This window comes from Empidonax traillii, unplaced genomic scaffold (assembly GCF_003031625.1).
Source record: "Empidonax traillii isolate 1590-97213 ecotype Southwest subspecies unplaced genomic scaffold, ASM303162v1 scaffold904:size330812, whole genome shotgun sequence".
NCBI classification, from domain to species: domain Eukaryota; kingdom Metazoa; phylum Chordata; class Aves; order Passeriformes; family Tyrannidae; genus Empidonax; species Empidonax traillii.
The window spans coordinates 47,283-72,987 of record NW_020956097.1 but is presented as its reverse complement, the minus strand read 5'-3'; the positions used below and the strand labels follow the sequence as shown (position 1 = coordinate 72,987).

Below are 25,705 nucleotides of genomic sequence, written 5' to 3'. Positions count from 1 at the left end.
AACAGTTTGTAATGAGTCTCTTGAGCAGGCACTGACGCTTGACAGCAAAGAGCAAACCAAAAATGAATCAGAGCTCTGCACTGCAGTGACAGTGTAATGTGCATTTATGGGCATTATTGGTAGAAGGAATAATAGGCAAGAGCCCCTTTAGTCTTCCCTTTGTTTCTGTGCTAGAAAAAAATGCAGCTGTTTTAGCAGCTTTACTCAGTAAGTGACAGATGCAGAGAATGAAACATTTTTGATTGCAAGTGAGCATCTAAGCTCATTAAGAATGTCTTACAGCTTTTAGTTTCTGTGTTGCTCTAGTATTAACAATTCTTTTGGTTTGTTTTAATGGATTTCCTAACACTTTCAAAAATTAAAGGTCTTATACAACCAGATAGTGTAACTACCAAATAATAATGTTTTAATATGTTTGGAGGGAGGGACATTGTTGCCAGTGGAGAATTTCAAAGTTTGAATGCTACCACTGTTAAATTCTCAGTTCTATCTCAGGGCTACGACACAAAGCCTTAGTCCTTCACAGCTTTTCTTCTTACTACAAGTATAAGAGAGGAGATTAGGGGTAAGTGTACATACTGATGTGCACATGGAGACTAATCTCCTTACCATGCAATGCCAGACTCAAAATTAATGCAAAATAGCCCACTAAGTTCCAGGGACATGTAATAGGAGTCATTGCCTGCTTGGCAGTAACTCTTTAGTCTGCACTTCAGACTAAAGGATGATACTGACACCTAGTAAAGCTGAAGAGCTTGCAATTTAATCTCATGAAAAAGGATTTACTAGATGCTGGCAGAATCTGAAAAGTTGAAATGTCAGCTTACATTGTAAAATTTCCCTGTATTCTGCAGATCTGTGGAGCTGAAGACCTTTTTTAGAAAATAGCTCTCTGGTTACACTCAGACTTCATCAGTCAAGGGCTAAATTCCACTACACAGTTACCTTTTCTGTATGCTTTATTTACTGAAAATCACACTCAAATCCTCAGTCACTGAGCAGTCATCCGATTTCATGATGTACCAGAAAATAATGTTTCAGGAGGGGGAAAAAATCCCCATACCTTATGAAAAATTACTTGTTGATAATAAGACTTTTTATATTCTAGAATGATCTAGTGTATATATGTATTTGCTGTATGAAAATGAATTGCTAAAACATTTAATGAGCTGTCACCTGCATAGTTCCTTTCTGTAGCTTTTGAAACCCAAATGCAAGTATTTTTCTGCAAGATAAAAATGTAAACTGAAAAATCCAATCATTTTGTAATCCTATTTTAATAATCACTTAAATGGAAACACTAACAATATAATTATGTTAAAAACGTAGAGTTAAATCTCCAGTGTTTACTTGGAAGGAATAAATACCAGAAAACAATGGAAAATTCCTCAGTAATGAGAAGTAGTATGTACACCCATCCTGTACAAATTTTGCATCTTTGTATTCTCACATTCAACTGCTTAGAGATTTTCCGGAAATGTATTAAAACTAGTTGTAATGTGTTTTTTTATTTTTCCAGATCATAAAGCAAGTATCAGTTGGCTTTGACTCAAAAACTTTACATATGCCAGCCCATTCAGGTATGGATCTGCTGAAGCTGTTAGCAAGTTCTGCATGTGTTGCTGTAACTCACTATCTTGAGACCTGTAGATCATAAGCTGTCACAGTTTTGGAACTCATAATTTTTCTGAAACAGTTTCTGTAATGTTTTTAGCTAGACCAATTTTGAGTAGCCTTGTCAAGTTACTGAGTTACATGACATTCCTTTCTCTTCTGCCTTCTTCAGTTACAAGCTTGTGCTCAAAAACTTTTACAGTGAGTCCTCACAGTTTTAGTGTGGGCAAAACAGTGGATTTTTTCCAATGGAGGTATTTGAACTGATATATTCAACTAAATATTTTAAAATTTTAAAAAGGCAGGGAAGCAAATGGAAAGAGGATCTTAAAATGTGTAGGGTTGATCAGCTGTAATACTAGGCAGCTTTGCCAATCCCACCTTTAATAATGAATTGTTACGGCAGTCATGTCTCAAAAGATGGTGTTGTTTTGGGGTTGTTTTTTTTTTTTGTTGTTAGTTTTTATGTCTCAAAAGAGTACTGTTATTTCTGAAAACTAAAGTCTGCTCAGTGTCACGAGTGTAGTAATTTCTTCTCCTGGAAAATTTACTCTAGTCTATTTAAGGAAGTATTACACACTTCACTGTGCTTGAAGACAGATACCAACCAGACATGTAGTCCTTCTGGAATTCACATAGCACCTCTTTCTAGGCATAAGAGTTCATTTTTCTTTCTAAAAAATATATATTCTGGAGAGTTAATTTGATGAAGAAATTTTATAGTCAGAAAAGAATTTAATGTCACTCAGTCTCCCAATCAAGACTGTAGTAACAGAAAATATTTTTTATTTGTTTCATCCAAAAATGATCCATTACAAGTGCTTAAGGGAAGCATTATGTTTCATATTGCATTTCAGTAGTTATTGCACTGATGTTCTGATAAGTTTAATTATTGTTATCAGTATTTTTTTAGTATGGGACAGTGTTTTTTTGTTATTGTAATGCCTTCTGAGTTGTCCAGCTTTTTTCTGGACAACTTTCTGATTGTTTTTGAAGATAATGAATTTGATGCTGCTCATCAGTAATGATTAAAGATAATATGGAAAAATTAAGATAAATACATGAAATCCACACCTCTTTTCACCTTTGCTAATGTATATTATAATCACCTGTATTAGTAGGTATTGTTACTTAAGTGTAAAATTAACATAAAATACAGAAAACATGCTTTTAAATATCCTATAGTGGAGCATATCAGGATGACAGATACGTTATTAATAAATAACTAACCAGAACTAAGGGAATGTATGGCTGCTAGATTGAAATTAACTGCTGAGACTGATAAGGAAGTCTGTGAAAAATCTCAATTCATGTACACTGGTCAGTGATTTACGTTAATTGCCCTAGTGGCTTGATTACTTTGTGTTCCTTCTGAAGTCATCTGTGTTTTGATACTACTGAAGTTTAACTCAGTGGGTGCCTGCCTATATGAGTAACAATACACATTTTCAGTTTATTGATTCTGAGGAGATTTCACTGACTTTTGTAATTTTTTTTCCTCAAGTTTACTCTACTGAAAGTGCACTTACTTATTAAGAATTAGTAATGACAAAGGACAACTACTACCTTTCCTAAATATAATATTCCCTTAAAAGAAGTCCAAGGACTTAGCAGGGTTGCACTTTCAAAAATGCTTTGAAGCTTTCATTGCTCTGTTTTTATTATTTGCTTCTCTTCTTGCTCCCTTTTAATTTCTATAATCTTCAGACATGAATTATAACATGATTCTTTAATATTTTAAGTACCAAAATTATAATTAGATTCAAACTTTGGACCTGACTTATTCTTGCTGATGTTACTTTCTAGAATGTTAAAGAAACATCAAAGATCCATTAACTTTAACTATTTGTTTGCTTCCTATGGTTAGCTGAGAAGTTATCATCTATGAATGATGTGGACTGGAATAACTTCTTGAAAAGAGTGTGCTCACTGCTTGATTCCACCGAGAAGAGCACAGGAGCAGCACGTTCTAAACTGAACTTACTGTACTATCTGTGTACTGTGGCTGTCCACAAGGAGATTGCAAGCAGACTAATGAGCTCTCAGCTGGTAAATAATAAAGCTTACAAAGAATCAACATGGTTTGCATACTTGCTGTTGTAGGAAAAATCAGCTGCTTTTAGTTATACTTGAAGAAATCATTGATGTACTGACAAAAACGTGTCAAAAAAATTACTAAATTCCATGTCAGGTGTTTTAAAAATGCTGAAGAAAACTAATTCTTTGTCTTACATTTCAGATACATTTACATATGGTTTTGTTGTATTAGTGAAAATGTTTGGGTAAAAACTAACCTCGTTGGAGAGTGTGAAATAGCATATGACAAAATATTAGTCTTTGCAAATCATTAAAGGACAAAGAATATTGAAAAAAGTTCATGTATGAATTGTTAAATGTCTTCTATTTGGCCATGTGTCTATGAGGAATATCAAGAAGAACTTTCTTAAGAAAATGCACTAAAACTTTCACTAAGCAGTTCTTACAGTAAGCAGAGTCTCTGAAGACTCTGTTTTAGGTAATACCTAATTGTTGGCTTCACCTTTCAAGAAACTTTTTTTACCAAACAATTTAACTGGTAACCTCTGTAGTGGTTTAATTCATTTCTCAAAATTCTTGCATGTGCAGAAGAGAAATAGGGTTTTTTTCCTCATTATGTAAAGGCATCACAGAGGCTATCCTGAGATGAGCACTTTTCATTTTACTGAATTAAAAGTAAACTATTTCACTCTCCTACAGTTATACTAAAGCACTTAAGTCATAAACTGACCTGTCATGGTTGGATATAGAGATATTAAAGACAAAATTGCACTGCCAGAAAAATTCAATGAAGAGCATTTAGGTTGGAAGCAGTGGTAGGTCATGTACCATAGCATTCTGGTGAAAGCAGGAAGAAGAATTGCTGGAAGGTGTATTCCATTATCAGTGGAGAATTTGGTGGGGGGAAACATTAATCGAGTAACTGAATTGCCAATTAACAGAATATTTTAGAAATGAATTAGTCACTATGAGTTTGGTTCTTTTGTGGCTGATTATATGTGTTAACATTGATTATTGTTGTATTTGCCAACTATTTTTATCCAGTTTCACAAAATTAATTCATTAAATATTTGTTTTGTAATACAATATGATGATCTCTGTGTTTGTAGGTGAAAGTATCAGACTCTCTTCTGCTGCATACTCTTATTCAGAATGAAAAAATGTTGTTTTTGTTTTTTTTTAATGCTGGTATATGTTTAGCAGTTTAGTTTAAGGCAAAAATATAGAAAGAATTGAATTTTCCTTCCTTTTTCTCCTTAGCTCTTTTTCGTTTTTTATCTTTATCTCTTTAGTCAGTGTTTGCACAACATCTATCATGTTTGTCTGTGACAATACTCTTCACAAATGTTATCCAAATACATTTTTATGAAATTACTGATATTTAGATTTTTTTGTTTATCATTTGGAACTATCAGATCACTGAAATTCACTAATATTTATCTGTCTGCTTTAAACTCTAGTTTCCTATATTGATACAGCAACTGCGTGCAGCCTCCAGCTGGGATATGTAAGTAAAATTATTTTAAATGGATATGTTCAAATTCAAAATTGTTACTGGATTTTGTTAAAGATATTCATTAACAAGTTATTGATGGTGACTATAATATGGAATTTTTTCAGCATTGAATTAATATATTGCTATTCTACAGGACCAAAGGTTATAGAAAATCTCTGAAAGTTAATCTAGAAGTTATATAATATAGTGTATCAAATAGTGTTACTTAAAATTACTGAATAAACCAACTCCATACCACAAAGGAAGTAAAATAACTGTAATTGTAGCTTTATTTTAAATACCTGTCAGAAATATTTCAATGTGATAGTGCCCTCTACTGTTAATTTCATAAATGTTGATTTTGTTATTCCCATTTTTTTCTTTAAAGAAACATTTAAAACTAATTTGCTGATGCAGATTTAATTTTTATTTCGTCAGCTGAAAAGTCAAAAGTTATGTGTAGGTGTTTTCTGTGTTATATGAAAACTGGACATGAGCCTGACAGATTAGTAGGACCAACAAACTGAAGAATCTTCACTCTTCAGGGCTAAATAAAAGAAATGTCTTTATGCATGAGTTTATTGCTAAAATGAGCTGAAATACTGAATTTATTATAATATTAATTAATTATATTATATTTTTAATGTATAAATATATGAATTATATATTAATTAATACTGATACAAAAAAATCCCATAAATAAGAAGGAAATCTGAGCTGTAAATAGGACGTCAAATATTTCCTGCCCTTAGCAACCTACATAAAATATAAACAAGACATAATTGTTTTTGTTGTATTTTGTAAATAGTTTTTCTGCACCCACAAAATATTTATTTGATACGCAGACGTGCTAGAGTTGCTCGAGTGATTGGTTTAGTGGCATTACACACGGCTGAACTTGGAGAAAATGTGCCTATTTCTGAGGTAACTTTTCTTTTTTTTTTTTTAATCAGGGAGTTTTGTTAATGCTTTTACTATTTATGTCAGAAGCTTTGACAGCTTTTTTTGTTTTGAACCCTGCTGGGTTTTTTTCTCCTATGTGTTAAATGGAGTATAATCAATTAATTAAATAAATCTATGTTCTTATTCTATATAATTGTAGTTCTGATTTTTACTAACCTGTGGCTGATCTACCCACCAATGATAAAACTCTAGTCTTTTTCTCTCCTTTTCATAAAATCAAATAGTTACTGTCATGCCTCTTGTGTGTGTAGAAAGAACAAACTGTTGCCATTGTTTGGTTATCCTGAAATGTAATTATAATTAAAATAAAAATAGCGCAATTGATACTTAGGCATATTTTTTTCCAAAAAATTCATTGAGGTTGGAGTAATTTGAGACTCCTCACAGTTCTCAAAGAATATGTATAATGAAGGGGAAGTAATTTTTTTTTTGAGAAGAAAAGTATTTTTAATTCTTTTTTCGTTTTGCATGGTCAGTAGTTGACTAACCAGAAGACTGATTAAACAAAATTGTCTTTCTGTCCTTTTTTTTTGATATGACATATGCCCACAAATTGAGAAATCTTGACAGAATGTACTATTTAATATTTGTTTAAAGTGGGACTGTGACATGATTTCTGCTTCATGAGGTGAAGCCAGAACTTGAATGTAATGGGTGTTTGAATGTCAGACCCAGCTGTTAAACACAAGCTGTAACTGTGCCTCTGTGCTGTGCAGGTCTGGCATGCAGGAACATACAGCTGTCGGTTAATATCTGACTATTTTGAAAATGTGACTATTTTGTTGGTTTAGGACCTTCTGTTTTCTTCTTAATTAATATTAAGAATATGATTATTTTGCTATGTTGCTTGATGTTTCAATTCTGTAGTGGAAGCTGAACTCAAACATTATAGTTCTTCCCTGTTTGTCTTATAAAGTAACAAAGTGGAGCAAGAGTCCTTATAGGTACAATCACTGAGGTTTGGTCAAAGTCTTTCAGTACGGACAGTTGCATGTCATTTGAATTCCAGGTCACAGTTTAAGTGCGCTCTTGTATGTGACAGATTTTTTTCTGATATTTAACTTTCAAAAGTTCCAGTGAAAATGCTCAGAAGTAATTTTGAGATGTTCACTTAGCTTTTTGGCTAAGTGTTTGTTGAGGTCCTTAGCACTAATATATTCAGTAGTAGTTTCTCTAGCTTCCCAGTTTCCACCATAGAAAACACATTTCCTACTCAGCTGTTGTATTTAAAAGCAATAGATTGAAGTAGTTATACACTGAGCTGTAACATTCTTTTGTTCAAAATGTTTTCAGTGGGTTTTTTTATGTGAACATTAAAAATATTCACAAATGGAATTTAGCACTTTTATAAGTATTCAGGTACTTCAAAAAACAAGTTAAATCTGAGACCAGTCCCATTCTTATGTGAATTAAAATTAGTTTTTCATTAAGAAAATAAGGATTTATTTTTTAAATTAACAAATCTGAGTTCAAAATTCGTCTACTATGCTTTATTTAATGACATTCATTCCATTGTTTTCTCACAAGGTAATATCTCTGAATTAAAAAGATTTTAGAGTGCTTACACAAAATTAGAATGAGGAAAAAATTGAATCCTATATTTTCATGTCTTCAAATAATCTAATAACTAAAAATCTAAAATAAGTTTAGGCACTACACAAAACTTAATAGTTCATTTATAGGAAAAGTGGGAAGGAGGTATTTAGAAATTTCTCATCTACTGAGTTGTGTTCCCCTCTGCTCCCTCCAGAGGAACTAGATGAACCTGTGAGGTTTTTGAACATTCCTGTTAACTATCAGGTATTTTATGTTGTGTGATGCTTACAAAAAAACCACCACAAAGCAAATCTTTAAACCAGCCTTATAAACTGTATTAAATGTAATACTGTAATTTATCCTCTTATATGAGCCAGCTGATACTCCAGCTGAAGTTTATTGGGGGCTGCTGTTAATTAGAAATGTCGAAATCAAGCTGTAGCTAGTCAGAACAACATAATCTAAAATGGCTCTGTGATCCAGGTCTTACCGTCTGAAGATGCAGGAGTGATCCATCTATTGACAGGTTTTTTTGTGTTTTCTTTACTCCTCCATTCCTAGTAACTTCTAGTACTCTTTGCTTTTTTTATCTGTGAAATAGGGGTGATCTCCTTTAGCTCCAAAATTTGTTCCCACATGTGAGAAGTCAGTTGAGAGCTCGGGAAGATGCTATTCAGGAGTTATTTTTGCCCTCTGCCTGTACCATACTATTTATATCAAATCTTCTTTCCAGTGTTTATCACTTAAGGATAGTTCTTTTATCTTTGAGGTTGAATTTGCACCATTAATTTTTTTAGTTGTTGTTGTTAAAATGACTTTGTAAATAGGAGTAACGTTAAGCCCTGAAAGAGGCAGAAAAATTTTAGAAAGAAAAGAAGTCAAATTTCATATACTGTATGCCAAAAGCCTTTAGTTTGTTGTTTTTTGAAGAATTGGTGCTTTGGAGATTTTTTTAGAGTTTTTATTCAGGTAATTGGGGAACAGCAGTTTCCTTTGAATGTAACCACCAGAGGTCACTAAAACACCAAAATAAATTAAATTCAAGTAAACTACTATTTCACAGACTTGACAAACATGTAAATGTAGAACTGTGTGGTATCTTTATTCTGCTGATGTATTCTAATATGTAGGTCATATTAGAAAAAATTAGAATAAATGAATATTTATATCTGTGAATTCACTTGCAGTTGATCTATTTCCAGTTAAGAACTTTTAAGAAGCATATTGCATTGATAAGAAAAAATAAGACTGATCTTAGAATGCAATAGGGAAATTGATCTCTTCTAAAACTGCAGATGAAGACATTTTATGTGGAATTTCTTCTATCACACATTTGCAATGAAAGTTTTTAATAGGTCACTTTTTTTCCCCCAATTATATTTTTTTTCCTCATGAAATTGCTCTTTAGAAATCTGAAACATAATTTCCTCTTATTTATTCCTAGTTATCTTACAGAAACATCTGAACTTTAAAGTTTTATCTTTATATTTAGATTTTGAAACAGATTCTTAAGATTCTGTAAAAAAAAAGATTCTTTCTTTCCAGGATATTGTTCTTCATCTTAAAGGAAGAAAAATTATTCTGTAGTTAGGGAAGCTTGTTTCTGTCTACATCTAATTTGGTTTATCTAATAAAAGAAACTGTTGTTCTTTACTTTCTGTGAAAATATCGAGCATTCTGCCACTTAAGACTCAGATACTCTGATGTGACATTTCAGACTCAGTCTATTATTTTATTAAGAGACGATAGAGCAGCTCAACAGAATGCTTCCATGTGAGGCAGCAATATCTTTCTCTTTCTGGTATGAGACTACCCTGGAGTCCTCTCTGCCTGTCCTTTTGGTGGCAAAAACGAGTTGTTTTCTATTTCTTTTAAATTTGCTAATTGGGAATATCAATCTCACACTCTGACCTAGGCAGTTATGTCTGGGGTTTTTTTTAGACAGACCTGGGTCCACTGCTCTCCCAGGTGCTTAAAAGGTTCAGAGAACCTGCTACAGCCTTCACACTGCAAATTTTTTTTGCACAGCCTTTGGTATTCCGTGGACAAATTAATAAACTAGATATCCCATGGACAATGACAGCACATTAGAGTATCTCAGTGACGTTGAACTTAGATTGCTTTGTCACAGTAGAGAAATACCCAGATTTCTGTTTTCATCTAAATTGAAACTCCATATAATTTGAGCCTTTTTATTTCTGATTTTTTGTTAAAGTAAAGTTTAGTGGTTGTTTTCCACAGCTGGTTGTTTTCCCCATTCACAGTAATTTTACAGGTGCAGTTGTATGACATGCAAACTCAGATATGTATTCTCGCTAATCTGACTTTGCCTACATTGTTCTAGGTCTACAGTTTGTTGTCGTTCAAATTCATCCAGAATGTCCATTTTAAGTCATGTTCCTACCTTACCTCTCTGATAACTCCTGTTTCTAGGTCTGTCCGTGTCTGCCCATATTGTAAGGAGTTTCAAATAAAAATGGTTTGATTTTACCATTTATTCCAAACCTATTTAGTTTTAATGTTGTTTTATTGTAAAATAAATTCCTTAGTGTGCTCACAAATGATCATAATTTTAGTGTATCCTTGTTTCTTTTCTCCAAGGGCACTTTCCTTGTTTTGCCCTAATATTTCTTATGTGAAAAAACCCAAACCAAAGCAAAAACCACCTCAATTTACAAAAAGTCTGTAGGCAGGAGATGAAAGCTGTAGCAGAGTATGTGCACAGGTACTTACACATGTGCACACACACCTGTCTACTGTTTTGTAAAGTGATTAGAACTTTACAAATATCTTTCTGGCATAATCAGGATTGTCACTTAATACCTTGGTAACAGCAAGAGGAGATTCAAATTTTTGAGTGACTTGTAGTAAACTTTCAACTTCTATAAAGTTTCTTCAATTTGTTTTCAACAACCTCGTTCACTGAATGTAACTTACATATTTGCCTGGGGCACGTGGCAAGAAGACAAATGAAAAATTGACATTTCTCAGGTAAATTGGCAGAAACTCACAGTGTGTTTGAGAAGAGTTCTTCTGAGTTCATAAACAGAAAATGGAAATATAATTAAATTAACAACCGTGAATCTGTCAAGCATGGCAATTCGGAATTGTTGGAGAAAATATTAATGCCTTTTATCATAATTGAAGGTTATTTTTTTCCTCATTCAAAAAATTATTTTTATCAATCCAATTAATTGGGATTGCTTTATGTTTGAAGTCCAAACCAAGGTGGTAATAGAAAACAAGGAAGTTCTCAACTAGGAAAGAGAAAACATTGCCAATTGCAGGATTAAATCACTTTTTGCAATTTTCTGAAGGTAGTTGCCTGACTGAAGCAAAATCTGTACCCTTTTAAAAGATATTTAATTGACACTGTTTTCATAGTCCATTAAATTTACTCTGTTTTCTTTGAGAGATGAAATAATACAATTTCCCATTAAAATTACATCGGTGGTGCTGCAAGTATATCTGTTTGCAATAGTCTTAATTTACTTCCTGTGATAGTAAAAATGTGGGTTTGGGTTTTTTTCCTACAAGTCTGTTATTTTTGGGATAATGAAGATCTGTGCCCCCAGGACCCTTTTCTTCAGCAGATAAATATCTACCTCTCTGAAAGGTGAATAGCTGTTTGGCAGACTTTTGCCAGTGTTTTGAATATTTCAGGATTCTAAACATAATTTATATTCCTCCTAAATTGATGCTATGAAACATCAAGTTAGCATTCTCCTTCAACTACTTCTATCATAAATACAATAGTGACCTGGAGTATTGCAAGCTTCAGAGAGAAGCTTTTTAAGGGTAACATATGTTAGGGGGGAAAGACTGACCCTGAATTCACATCCATGAAAAGACTTCAGGAAATCAATGGGCATCCAGATTCTATATCAGAGTTAAGGGGGAAAATAGCTTCCCATCAAATCTCTTGCTATTTAATACACACACACACTTCTGGGAGCTTTGCTAAAGACAAAAGTGAACACGGTTGTGTGCTAGATGCTGTGCTTGTCTATCTACCAGTCTTTCTGTGTTCCACAGGTGTGTATCAAAGTCACACACTATTATGCGGTGGAGATGAGTATTTACTGTATCATACAAGCATTTTACTGCATTATAATTGCAGCTTTAGAGAAAGTGCATCTGTGTTGGGCTTCTCGTGTTGTAGCTGAGTATTTTAAACATTGAGCTTTGGGGTATTTGGGGTTTGCATTTTTTTGTTTTGATGAAATTGGGGGCTTTGTGTGGAAAAAAGTTCTTCTTGATGAATTGTCACTGTTGGCTGTGATCTTAAGATGAGTAATCAATAGGGATCTGATCTTGCTTAGAAAGAGCTTTTCTTATTAGATCAGGCTCATTTTAACTTCCATCTGTTCTGTCACCCAGCAAAATGTGCAAATGCTTCTGCCAGCCCAAAGGAAGAGACAGAGCAAGACTGAGTCTGTTTTTGTTGATGGCGGTGCTAGTCATACTGGTTTGAAATGGTTCAAATTATGGTTTCAAACTTAGAGTGAAATCTGTGTGTAGCATATGAGAATATGTTATGGACTACTGAAAATGTGCAATGTTAACAAATTTCCACAGCCAGTAAATCTTTCTGTGTGTAGTCCTTTTTTCTGTAATTAATTTACCTGTCTTTTATTCAATTCAATCAGTAGGATCTAGATGGAGAAGTGCAAGCTCATTCTTATTTAAAAAACAAATTTGTATACCTGTTAGTGTAATCAACCATATTCAAAATCAGAGGGGTCTTTGATTTACACTCTGCTTTTGAATTTTTAGTGTATTAGTCATACCTATATTTTTTTAAGGAAAAATAATTTTATTTAAAAAAAATTGTTTTCATTTTGGCAATGATAAGTTGTTGCCCAGTGTTTCCTGTTGGGTGATCAGGTAGCATTAAAGGTACAAAAGCATCAAGGTGTTTTGAATTTATTACTTCTGGAGTTACTGGGTATGATTATTTCCAATTATAAGTTCAAGGTATTTTCAGATTACTGTTTTTCCATTTTTTTCCTTGCAATAGGAAAATGATGGGATTTCTGTTAGATATTGTGGGGTTTGTTCCTCAGTGTCTAGTTTTGTTCAAATCTCTCCCTTACAATAAAGGAGGAGTAGATGATAGAGGGTAGTGGGTGATGTAGGAAGTTTTAAGGGTTGATATAGGTAATGGGAGTGTCAGACTTGCAGTAACAAGTAAAGGTGCGTGCCTCTGATTTATTGTCAGTACCTAACTGGTTGGAGTTACAAGGTAATTTTACTTAGTGTCCAAGCTCACTTTGAGTTTTTTGGTACCTTTTTTAGAATAACATCTTGAGCTGACCACTCACAAAGCCAAAAAGCAGTATTAATCCAGTTGACAGCTGCTTAGACTCTTGTGTTTTTATTGACAAAATTTGACTTCATGAAAAAAAATCATGATTTCTTTTCATATATCTCAATTTTAAACAATTGAGCAACACAACTTGTGTTGAGTTCTATTGAATGTTTATTGAATGTATTTTTTTGAAGCTGGGTGAATTCCTTCACTTCTAATATTGTTGTGCAACTTTTTAATGTTTGTTATTTCAAGAGTAAACTTATTTGTATGAAGGAAGTAGAACACTAAAATCAATCTCCATTTTGGTGTGAAACACTGAAAAAAACCCCTTATTTTAATTCTTCTGTATAATGCTGTAAAAGTGATACACAATTTGGGTGTAAGATTGCTGTTAGCATAAAACAATCATAAAATACAGTTTAAAATGCAGAAGAAAAAAATACTTCAGGGGTTAGTTTGTGCATCCTTTCCTAAGGCTGCAAAGAAAAAAAACCTGGAAGCTTCTTTGGTTTGGAAAGCAACTGGAGGATTCTTTACTAGGATTTACCTTTTTGTTTTGATTCTACAGTGATAAGCAGTTTCAGGTTAATTTACTTCCAGAGGAAAACAATGATTATGTGAAGAGTACCACGAGTCTGACAGCTACCTTTATTATGTAGGTATTGTGCAGTGGGAAGCTTAGTTTTTCTGACTGTTATACTATGTAGGCTTTTGCTGAACTAATTTCATTTTTTCCCTCCACTGGCATCGTTTTCCTGAGGCTTTAGAATGTCCTTGTGACCAGTCCTGTAGTTTTGTCTTTATGGATTGTATTTGGGAACCTAAACTGAAAATGTTCTGTGATTTCTGAGTTTTTTTGCTTTATTCATACACACGGAGAGCAAGATGTATATATATTTTAATTTTCTCCTTAAATTAAAAAAAAAAAAACCAAAACACAAGTAAAGTCAATCCCAGAACACAAAATTTATGCCATCTTGGTGTTATTTTCACAAATATATGAAGGTGGTTACCCTGAAATGTTAAAAATCAAAAGATTCAGACTGTCAGTTGCACTAAATGAATGTGATGTTAGCAAATAAACTTTCAGCCACTTCACCAGTTGGCTTTGGGAATATACCCTCAGCTTTCTTGGCAAAGCTTGTACTCCTGAGAGCACTGAGTACTCTTATGAAGAGGAAAAAAACTGAAAATATTCTAAAGCCTTGAGAGCACTTACTGCCTGCAGTTCCTTCTATTTAAAATTATACACCTAAATCCGTACTTAGAGAATGGAACAGGGATACTGGAACAATCCTTACTTTTGCAGCTAGCAAGCAGATCTGTCAAGTAATGGAGCCTGCTTTCTCATGAATTGAGTTGCAGCTGGATTCCTTTTAAACTTAATTACATAAAGACAATCTTTTAGCATATTCACATTTTCCTTTGTTAGCTATCACAAAGTTTAAACAGAACATCCTTGGTTTAGGCAGGTGTGTTCAGAATAATCTCTTAAGGGTTTTTTCTGTGTGCAGTTATGTTCAAAATGTTTTCATGTATTTATTCTCTGTTTAAAAATAAATGAGTTTGTACTATGACTTCTATATATCATTTTTATGTTGCTATTTTGCTTCTAGAGGCTTCAAAAAATAATACATCAATTTATTTATTTTATTTTTTTTTTCACTGTCTTAGTTCCATAGAAATTGGGTAAGAGGTTTGAAATGATGGCAAGGAAGGAGACAACTCTGAAATTATTGTCTAAATGCTTCTCTTTTCTTTTTATGCTATCCTGGTTTTCATGAAAACTGCACATCAAAGTAAGAGTATAGAATTTTGAATGGTTATGCATCATGGGACACAGATATGACTTTGTCGCATGTGGTGTAGATTTAAATTAGATGTGTTCTTTCGCTGGTGTTTTGTGGTGTCATGGGTAGATGTTGGTCTTTCCTTGTAGAATCAGTTTTGTTACTTTCACTGACATACTGTGGGTAAATTTTGTAGAATAGGAAATGAAAATTAAGGTAAATGTCAAATTTGGAAATAATATGTTTTTCTCACTTCTTACATTGATGATAGGACTGTCTTACTTTTAAATAGCTTTTATAGCTAATTAAAACACTTTTAGTTTATTAAAAAAGAGGTATGCTACAGGGCAAAGAGTTTTATATAATTATTAAAAAGACAGCTCCAACAGATCATTTCAAGTTTATTATGTCTAAGACAAATCTGTTTACAGTGTTTACAGTGTGTGATTTCTCCCTTTTCCATTTTTCTCTGGTTTACTATACAACTGACCCCTGTTACTTTAAAAGTAAATGAATATGTCATATACACTGAAGATATGTTTGAGGTGTGAAAGGCTAGGTGAACTAGATGGAATATGTTTTCTGTAGTTAAAAGAACCTAGCAGGAATTTTTTTTTTTCTGTGAAAGGAATGAAATATTTGATTTTCTTACATTATTACAGTATAAGCAGAACCATTAAATATGTATGGAAGATGAAATGTGGAGTCAGCATTCTTGCTGTGAGCAAGAGAGACCACGTGGAAAAAAATTTCATGCCTAAGCTTCTTGACATGAAACACGATTCTTTCCAATATTTCTGGAAAACACATAGCTATGTGAGGTTTTAAATATTCCCTGGCATAATTTGAATGTTTTTTGCGTGGTGTTTGCACAGTCACATCATATAATATTGCAATTCTCTCCTGTGTTGTTCTAAGTTCTTTTCTTTATTAAGGCCTGACATAGCTGGCAATTTGGTTTTAATATATTTTTGGTACTTAAATTTTCTTTTGCATCAGCCAGCTCTGGGTCCATGCAAGTTGTTGTACAGTTAAGAATTAACCTAAAAGAAATCCCTTCTTCCATCTTGTTCTGTCTTGCATTTGCGAATTAATCAAATCATAGAGTAGTAACAGAAGGAAAGAAATCCAGCCTTTTGCTCTAAAGCACATACTTGCTTGATTGACACAATTAGGCTACAGCATGTTTTTGTGGTAAATATCACACTGCTGGTAGCTGAAAAGCCTAATTTCCTGCTGTCTTCTGATTACTGCACTAAAAGACACTCAAACCAGGCCCAGTGTTATGCAAGATCACTTGTATATTGGCTGTAGTCCTAAATTTTCCTCTATCATCTGGAAAAAAAATGTTATTTTAGTCTGAAACACATTTAAAAAAGAATTCTGTAGGAAAGCAGGAAGTTTTTATGCAACTTGTTTGGTTCAGTTAGGATCTTTACTGAGCAGACTGAAGGAATTTGCAGTACTTAAAGGGAACTACTTTCAAAGAAAATTTATGGGAAATCTTTGAAGTCTGTAGAATTTCTTTAAAATATGAGAAATTCTAGTTAGAATTGCTCAGGCTAAGATATTCTGCATAGATATTTTATTGATGGGCATGGGTCATCAACATGGCTTCTAGAAAGTGGTAGCAGGCCCACTGCTTGGAAGCAGATGATGACTTAGAATAACTTCAAGTACAATTACAAATAGAATAAAAATCCAGGAACATGATATTCAGAAAAGGCAAGGATGAGTGGTAGAAACTTGCATATAATGAGGATAGTTAAATACAGGGAAATAACAAGGAAGAGAAGGGAAAAAAAGAAGAAAAACACCTCTTCCTTGGATATTCCTGGCAACTCTTATTCTGTGAAGACTGGTTTCTAGTTCCAGTTTACGTCTTTATTGGCAGCTCCAGTTGATTGCCACTGCCATCAGTTTTGAAGGCAGAAATCTTTACTTTTTGGACTCCTGAGCAATCTTTTTCTTTCCTTGCCCTTGGCAAAAATGAAAACAGGATCTCATTCTTGTTTGAAGCAAATATCTTTCCCTGGTCCTTTCTGCTTCAAATTTTAAAAGCTTCAAATTTAAGAGCTCTGGTGGAAATCAGAAAAACTCATGAACATTTGCAACTGAGTTCATGTAATCATATATCTGGCATGATAGATTAGGAGAAGAAGTAACTATTTTTTGTTTCTCAAAAACAGCAAACAAACAAACTCCAAAGCTTGTTGATGTTACTTTTACATGCATTTTTTATTTGTTAGTAAATGTAGCAGATTTGTAAGCTAATTGCTACTATTTGTGTCTGATTGTATCTCTTTGGGACCTTGAGTTGATTCCAAAGCAAATTGAACCTCCATTTGAGTTCATGACATCTGGTTTGGCTACTTATCTACTAAGACCTCTTCCTACAGCAGTAATGCAAAAGTTGAAAAGATTAAGAGTTGTTGTGATGAGTCAATTTTGCATTGTATTCTACCTGGAGAATTTTTACACCTCCATCTTACAGTGCTCCCTAGAAGAGTTCTAGAGGAGTTGCAATATGTTGTTCCTTTACTTTCTTTTTTTCCTTTTCTACTTTTGGGATAGCATTAATACCACATCCATAGTCTGATGGTCAGACTTCCCTTCAGTCCTCCTTATTTCATGACCCAGTTTGAGTCAAACCATTCAGAGAAAGCTGGTCATTTTTGTTTTCATGTACCATTTTAAAGATGAGTGCTCGGTGTGAATATTAGTCTAGTTTCTTTTCTGGTTAGTGACAATATAAACATGGCATACTTTCTCAGCCTGGTGAGTGCTTTTATTGGAGGAGAAAAACCATTACTTGTCCGTGTTACATGACGTGTTTGTACTCACAAGAAAATGAAGTGAAAAGTAATTTCCATTCTGCTTGAGGCATAGAAATTTATCATTTTAAGGGTTTGCAGAATTACAAATATATTTTAATTTCCACTAATAATTGCTGACAGTCATACTAATAGATCAAAGATGTAGTAATGTTGTAAATCTATACATTGCCACTTGACATTTTAAGGCATAAAATACCTTCTCTTTTTGAATGTGCTGTAATCTTCACTTCTGGATTCCTAAAATATCAGGGAAAGTTCTAGATATAGCTTGAAAGGGATAGAGAATCTGCGACATACACAGCAGATTAGCAACTCCACATACTGTTGTTGTAAATGAAGGCAGTGACTGTCTATCCAGACAAGAAACTTTTTTCTTTCTTCTCTTATTGTAGCTAAACTATATCCATTCAGTTTGACAGCTGGTGTAAAAGGTGTAGGTAATTTATTATATTTAAGATACTTTTACCTGGACTTGCAGTTCACTGCTATTTACTTCTATGAGAAGGAAAATGTAAGTGGGTTGGAAAGGAAAAAAAAAAAAAGGTACTAAGTACTATAGGTAAGAAGGATACTTCCTTTGTCTGCATTTAAAATAAATTTGATTTTTCTGGTGTGCCTTTTTCCACACACACTGTGGTACTTTCTTTACCTAAAATTTATACCAGCCTTCAACTTTGAATCAAAGTCTTTAGGCAGATCTTTTTTTTTTCAAGTCTCATGTTTTTGCTTAGGAAGGGATAAAAGAATATTTTAAATCTTGTGAAAATCACTATTGTCAAGATTAGACATTTCCTGTCAAGAGCAGGAAACAGTTTGGCTTCCTCCTTTTTACGACATTTAAACTGTGTTCTTAACATGATGTATTAATGAATACATTATATTATATAATATTAAATGTATTTTTTTAACTTCTGTATCTATATAATCGTGCTTATAATATAGATGATGAATCACAACTTCCTGTTTCATTGCTTCCGTTGCAGAGGACACAAGAAAACCTTCTTAAGTCGGTTATTGACACAGACACTCTGCCAGCTCAGTGTGTGACATATTCTGTGAGCCCTCATTTCCTGCGCTCGTACAATATTCGATTACTTATTTGTGTTCAGTTAACAGAGAGGCAATTCTCCAGACTGTATGCTCTCTAGAGAAAAAGAGGTCATTATCTAATTATGGTAAATATAGACTTGTATTTGGGAGATCACGAGTATCCTCTGTAACGTGTGATAATTATTTAATGTTCAGTGCCTTCTACCATAATACCCCATTCTTGTTATGGATCTATGTACACTTACTAAAGTGAACCTGTACTGGACAAATCGATTATCATATATGAAGATAATAACTAAGATTTCATGCAACTACTGTTTCTCTTTAACGACAATTTAATAATTTTAGAACAAGTCAGTCACTAATGGCTCAGATTTCTTCAAACACAACTTCTCTCTTGTTCAATAAACCAATTTTTGTTCAAATGAATTCTGGAATTTATGGCACAGTTGACTAGCTTTATGGAAGTTTTTTTTAGTGCACAGGAAAGGAAATAACTTCACAGTTTGAATTTTGTGAACTCAGTTAGCTTTTTCATTCATATACAAGAAAAGTGTAGGGATTGAAGTATCGGGAGAATGACTTTCTTTTCTTATCACTTCAGTATAAAAAATAATAACTAGAATCATTTCAGAATAAAAATAATTAGTCCTAAAATCTTGAAGGAGAGTAAGAAACAGTAACTCTAACAGAACTTAGTGCAAGTGAACATAGGAATTGTTTATTATATACAAAGGTTAATTCATGGTTTTATTTAATATAACATAGGATTCTGAGAGTTGTAGGACATAATGTATTTAGAAAGTGTGTTGTCCAAATTTACTGATGTATTAACCATGTATTAACCATGCTTTGGGAAAATAAATATTTCAGTTGCAAATCCAGATTAGCATTGATACAGGGTTTTCTGCTGGTTGAGATTCATCATTAAAGCTGATAATTTTGAGCAGCCTGCCTTGATCCTCTATAGCAGATGTACAGGTTGATTTGTATTTTCTTCAAATCCTGCCCGCAAATGAACAAACAAATGTAACTTACACATCATGATGATTTAATGTCTCATCTAGTCTGCTGGAACTACTGTCAGCAGTTCATGTTATCACATGGTTCATCAATTTTATATAGTTTCAATACTATCTCGTGGCATGTTCACCCTCAGTCTTTTAGACTTTAGGACAAAGCTGAGAAATGCTACAGTGCTGAGTACTTTTAGTGGTATTGATTCCACAGTGAAAGTAGTTCTCAAAATATATTTAATCAAAAAAGCAAGAATAATTCTGTATAGCTATAGAAAGGAAAGCTGAAAAAGGAGGAAATGCTGTCTTTTTGTGTATATCATTTAGTGCAGAATTGCACTTGAACCAGCTTGACTACTACTTTCTCAAGCTTTATTAGAAGCTTAAAAACCTCTACTGATGCATTTATTTCTTAAATATGAAAGTGAAGCTCTCTCTGAATGGCAGGCTATTTGAAGTTCCTGAATAAAATTCGTAGAAATGCTCTGAAAACAGTTAAAAAAACCAGTTAATGAACATAGCATTACATAAAAAAGGGGAGAAAGTCAAAGTTTGTTTAGTAGATCTTTCTGCTTTGATTTGAAGACTGCATTTTCAGTTTTTATATTATGTCGCTGTACAAAGATTGGAGTGATGAAGCTACTAAGGTCAGAAGGTGAAGTAAAATCAAGGAAAAGTTGAGGTAAAAACTCCTCAGTGCTCTGGGGAAGGAAAAGTACTGCCAAATATATCTCTACACTATTTAAAAAGAAAAAGAAAAAAGATATTTTATAACTTCTAGGACTAGAAACTGTTGTTACTATAATAGTTAAATTCTGTAAACTCCTTGTAAGGATAGAATACCCTTTTTTCTGGAAGATTTTGTTACGAGGAGACAATTTTCACTTAGGAAGGCTTTCTGCCCTGAAAGGTAACTCAAATGCAGTTTCAAAGCTTTTTCCCCACCCACATAGCAAGAGAAGTTCTCAGCCTCTCTCTCTGATATGTGAGAGGAGAGAATGAATGCTTACAGAAATGCTACAGGGCCGTTGTGGCCAGGGAGAGTCGTGGGGGCCAGCGATGATAAAGCCCAGGAGCGAACAGGAGGTTTGGCTGTTTCTCCCTGGGGCCTGGGATTCCTTGTAGCGCTGTTAGGTTTCTGTAAGTGTTGGTGTTCTGGTCTTCTAAATAAACTTTTTTTAATTCTTCCCACTGCCATGACATTCCTGGGGATAGCTGCATATCTTACTCCTGATTTTTTGTTCTTTTGTTTGTTTTGTTCTGTTTTGTTTCATTTACTACCTGGTTCACCTGTCAGTTCCCCATATAGGTTTTCGTAAATGTCTGTGGTGGGATCTTCACAGAGCATTTTCTTGCAAAGTTTGCTAAAATGAGACTAAATTTCACAGATTATTGTCTTGGAACTTTTGAGACCTTTGTGTCATTGCTTTTCCTTTTTCTATAGAGATGCAAAATGACAGTAAGGTTGGAGACTGCAAAAATGCTATGACTTGCAAAAACATAAATTATATTTCATATTAGCAAAGGATTTAGGAGACGAATATTTGTTTACAGGGCAAGTGATTTTATGCACCTGTGAATTTGTCACCATAAAAAATGAAATGTTCTAATGAAAGCAATCCAGAATCCAGCAACATATGAGTAGTTTTCTGATGATGTCTTGTGATAAATCTGAAGTGACTTATAAGATGCTGATAAGGATTGAGGCAGTTTTTGATCTCAGGGTAATACCAGGATATTCAGGTATTCTTAACTGCAAGTCAGGGATGATAATGAATATATCTTCAGTTTTTTCAAGATTATGTACGTTTTTACTGGTTCTCTTTCAGAGCAACAAAATTTTTGTCTTCTGCCTTAGCATACTTTAGTTAAAATTCTTTCTATGTTTTGTTATGTGCTTGTACTTTGTGGATATAAACTTAAGTTATGGTTTGTTTTTTTTTTTTTTTTTTAATTGGTAGATACATAGCATGCATGTATTCCATCAAGAATTTAATAACATATTACATTTTTTTCTTGGGGTGTATGCATAATGACAGATTTGCTATGTATGTGGCAGTGATCAGCAGCCGATGTTTGTGGTTTGGCATTTATATTCATCATTTTATACAGAATGAGATCTATGTTCAAAATGACAGTTTTCTTTAGATTTCTGAAATAACCTCAAAGTAACGCTTTCTTTTTAGCTACTTCTTACCTAATGATTTGATGGGACTGTATTTTACTAGGCCTTTTGAGAGTGTGGGAAGAGAGGGCATGTTTTGACTGTAGAGAGCCAGGACTACTTCAGGTAACCTTTGCCTTTGGCCAAACACTTCTCGTGATTTGTGAGAAAACCACAATGTTGCTCTTGTGGTTTGATTTGTTTGATGCTGGCAGAATGGTTGTGGTGGTTTTTGCTTGTTTTGGTTTTTACTTCTTTGTCTCCTTTTCTACCCAAGGTGCTTGGGTTGAAGTGCTTTTTGTTTTCAAATAAGACTGCAAACTGTGAGTTCCTTGAGATGAGTCATCAAAGTCTGTGCTCTGTATACAGATAATACAATACTTGCCTAACTGGAAAAACACCAGATCACTTTTTTCCAACTCATTAATTCTTCCCTATTGTTTGACCATATTAAAAGTAGTTTTAAATTAGGAGAGAACAGTGAAAAAATCCATTACATTATTTTATTTTGATTTGATTAGTTAGATGATCTTTGTTGTATTAATGCTTCTGCTTCTTAACAGATATTTGTAGCATCATGAAATCCAAGGCCTGGACTCAATGCCTTTGGGACAGGACTGTCACAGAGTCAGTCCTGCTTTAACATATTTTTGAAAAGCCCACTTGTCCACGGTTCTTTACTAAAACATTAGATAAACACATGAAATGCGTCAGTGATACTGTTGATAAATATTTTGCTGTTTAAAGGGAAAGGAGAAAGTTCCTAAGCAGAAGAATGAAATAAAATTCATTCTCAATTTGTTATAGAGATTGTTATAGATGTTTTCTGTATAATACGGAAACAGTAAGTGTTATTATAGGCTAAGACACATTTAATAATATTTTCTCTGTTTAATTAAAAAAAAAAGTAGTGCAAGCTACATCACACTTCACATTTAAAGTAGTAATTAAGTTGACTGTTTCCAAGGTATAAAATGAAGTAATATGTGCAATATTTTATTTAAAGTACGTAAAAGTAACCTCAGATCTCACTTCATATATCATGCAAACTATTAGAAGTCACTGATTTCACCAACCATATCTGTTTACAGAGCTTATTTGCTGTTTGACATAAGTGCTTTAAGAGTATTAAAACCAAATCCTTCCAAATAGAAAAAAGAAATACTTAAGGGACATAGGAAGTGTGTTAAATCCATCTTTTTTTCCTACTCTCTTGCAAGGCACACATGTTTTGGAGCATGGGGGACATGTAGATCCACCTATCCTAAACAACTGGCTTCTATTCTTCTAAATGCTTGGTATGTGTAGGAGTGCATTTGGATTTTGGGGAGCAGATAGCATCCTGTTCAGTTTAACTGGTGGTAGTTAAAAGGTCCTTGGTTTCCTGAATGAGTCCACCATGAAACGTTAGGTTGAAATCAGTTCCTTGTGTATATGGGAAAGAGATTTCTTACCAGGTCCCCTGCACAAGATGAATCAGATTTTCTTATTTCCCTCCAGCCCTCATTATAAATATTATAGATGTGTATCTCTGCATACAGAAACTTGTGAAGTATAGAAAACTAAAATCATATGTCTACTTCTTATGCAGTGAGTTGTCTATAAACTCAGAGATCAGGAGACAAAACTTTAATAATTCTTTAGCCTTTGATTTAATATCTACACAAAAGGCATTATTAGAGGTCTTTTGTTGCTTGTTCTTTTTGTAATGTGATGGTGAGCATTTTAGATCTTCTAAGAGAAACACAGAAACAACAAATAAGCTTTTTTTTCCTTTCTCCTGAGGGAAAGGGAAGAATGGATTGCTGACGATTTGTCACCTAGGCTATGTCCTTATTGCATTTTTCTCCATGTTGCATATATAATGTTTTGTAATTATTATTTTTCTTGTCTTTCAATGCTTACTAAATCCTTTGCCAATGGCTCCTTAGCATAAGTGAAGAGTATATCAGTAAGGTGGCATTTCAGATAAAGCTTTTTACCTTTAACAGTACATTTTGCTTGAGATAATGTTACATGTTGTTATATTGATTATATTGATTATTTTTTTTTTTATTTTAGGCAGTTGCACTTTTAACAGAACTCATCAGAGAAAACTTCAGAAATAGCAAATTGAAGCAGTGCCTTCTACCAGCACTTGGGGAGCTGCTTTACCTTGTAGCCAGAGAGGTAAGACTGCAAAGTAATGCTTACAAATTTGAAAAATGTGAAAAGACTTCCCATGGAAAAGTAGACCAAAAAAGCAAGTTACTTTGTCATTTGTATACTCAACAGTTTCTGGTCCTTGTGTGTCCTGTGATACTTTTTCTACTTCAAGAAACATGTTAGTGCAACCATGTCCTTCATCAAGTAGCATTCTTCAAGTGTAGAGTTTTAACTTCATAAAAGAATTTCATCAACCATCACAATGGCTGCTGGCCTCCAAGTGGCAGATCTAAGCGTTAGAACATCTTAGCTACAGATGTTGATTAAACAGGATGTATCAGGACAGCCAATAATATCAATAAATTAATATAGTAATATTTCTTTATATCTAGTCCTTATTATATCTTACCCTAGCATGGCTGGATTCAGAGCACTGAGGAAAAGGACATTGAATGATCCTGACTAATTTCAAATGGACTTATGTTTATTCCTGACTAAAACTGATTTAGACCTTCAGTCTAGAAACAGTAGATTCACATTAAAAGTCAACAGAGGTAATTTGTAGAAAAGAAATACTGTCAATATGAGGAATTGAAGATGACAGCTTCTCTAACTCTCACCTTTCTTCTTCCTTATTGGAAGAGTAAAATACTTTCTCTTAGTAGGAACAAAGGTGTCTTCAAACAGAAAACGTTTAACCCTGGCTTCTCTGAAGCCTTTGTATTATCTACATCATCTAGTTGCTCTGAATGCTCTCATATTAGTTTAACAGTCAGTTGATAATGGAATGAAAGTAGCAAATTAATTATTTTGGCTTTAGTTATGGCTTTGTGCTGAACTTCTATGTTTTATTTTCTTCATCCTCTCACTCATTTGCATGTTCCACATGTGGTTGCCTTGTTTTATGTAGGATAGCAAGCATTTTTAGACGGTTGCCAAAATATTTGTCAAACACAGTTACAGAGCTTGTTCTTATAATGAGAAATTATGTTCTGGAAAATACCTCCACAGTCATAGTTACTTTTATACATTTTAATACTTTCTCAGTTTTCCTTGGGACAAAAATTTTGTAACTCTGTGTGATTTGTATCAATCAGACAGATTGATAACTGTATACTTTTAACCACTAAGAAAAATAAATAAACTTAAAACTCCAACTTGAAAATTATAATTGGCAAAAGTCTTTTACATGGCTTGATTTTATTCTGAAATTGAACTCTGATAGCTGAAACAGATGTGTTTGCACTGGCTCTATAACACCCACAATGATTTGCAAGCCCTGAACTGAATAGATTTTTTCCTTCTGAGAGCGTGAACTGACAAATTTTTGAGTCTATATGTATTTATGAACTTCACAATGACTGAAACTCTGTCATGTTTCTGGAAGATCTATAGTAATGGTTTGCATTGCTTTGAGTTATAGCTGAGAAATTACTAGAGTATAGGAATAGATATTTGGACACGTATGAACTGAAGATAATGTGTCTTAGTAAAGCTTCAAAAATATCACTGTGATCTATATGCTTGGAGATGCTAACACTTCTTTTTTTTTTTTTTTAAGTAAAACCCTTTTAGTTTCTCTATTCTGTAGGTATTTAACCTCAGAATGCTGTAGTGTTGTAGGCATTTTGTTGCTCATTAAACTGCTGAACAGTAGTACTGAACGACCTTGCCAAGATCATATTTTAAAAAGAAATTCTTTACAGAGAGGGTAATCAGACATTGGAATGGGCTGCCCAGGGAA

The 25,705-nt window shown here is 33.5% G+C and overlaps 1 protein-coding gene across 1 annotated transcript in view; it reads left to right on the top strand.

Moving 5' to 3' along the window:
* Window positions 1-25,705, top strand: part of ULK4 (unc-51 like kinase 4) — a gene marked incomplete at its 3' end in the record, with an annotated part of 87,637 nt that overhangs the window by 18,868 nt on the left and 43,064 nt on the right. Inside the window, exons 14-18 of the mRNA XM_027902735.1 lie at window positions 1,520-1,580; window positions 3,482-3,663; window positions 5,112-5,158; window positions 5,992-6,070; window positions 23,878-23,985. Of these exons, the coding sequence (XP_027758536.1) occupies window positions 1,520-1,580; window positions 3,482-3,663; window positions 5,112-5,158; window positions 5,992-6,070; window positions 23,878-23,985 (477 nt within the window). The remainder of the gene's footprint in view (window positions 1-1,519; window positions 1,581-3,481; window positions 3,664-5,111; window positions 5,159-5,991; window positions 6,071-23,877; window positions 23,986-25,705) is intronic.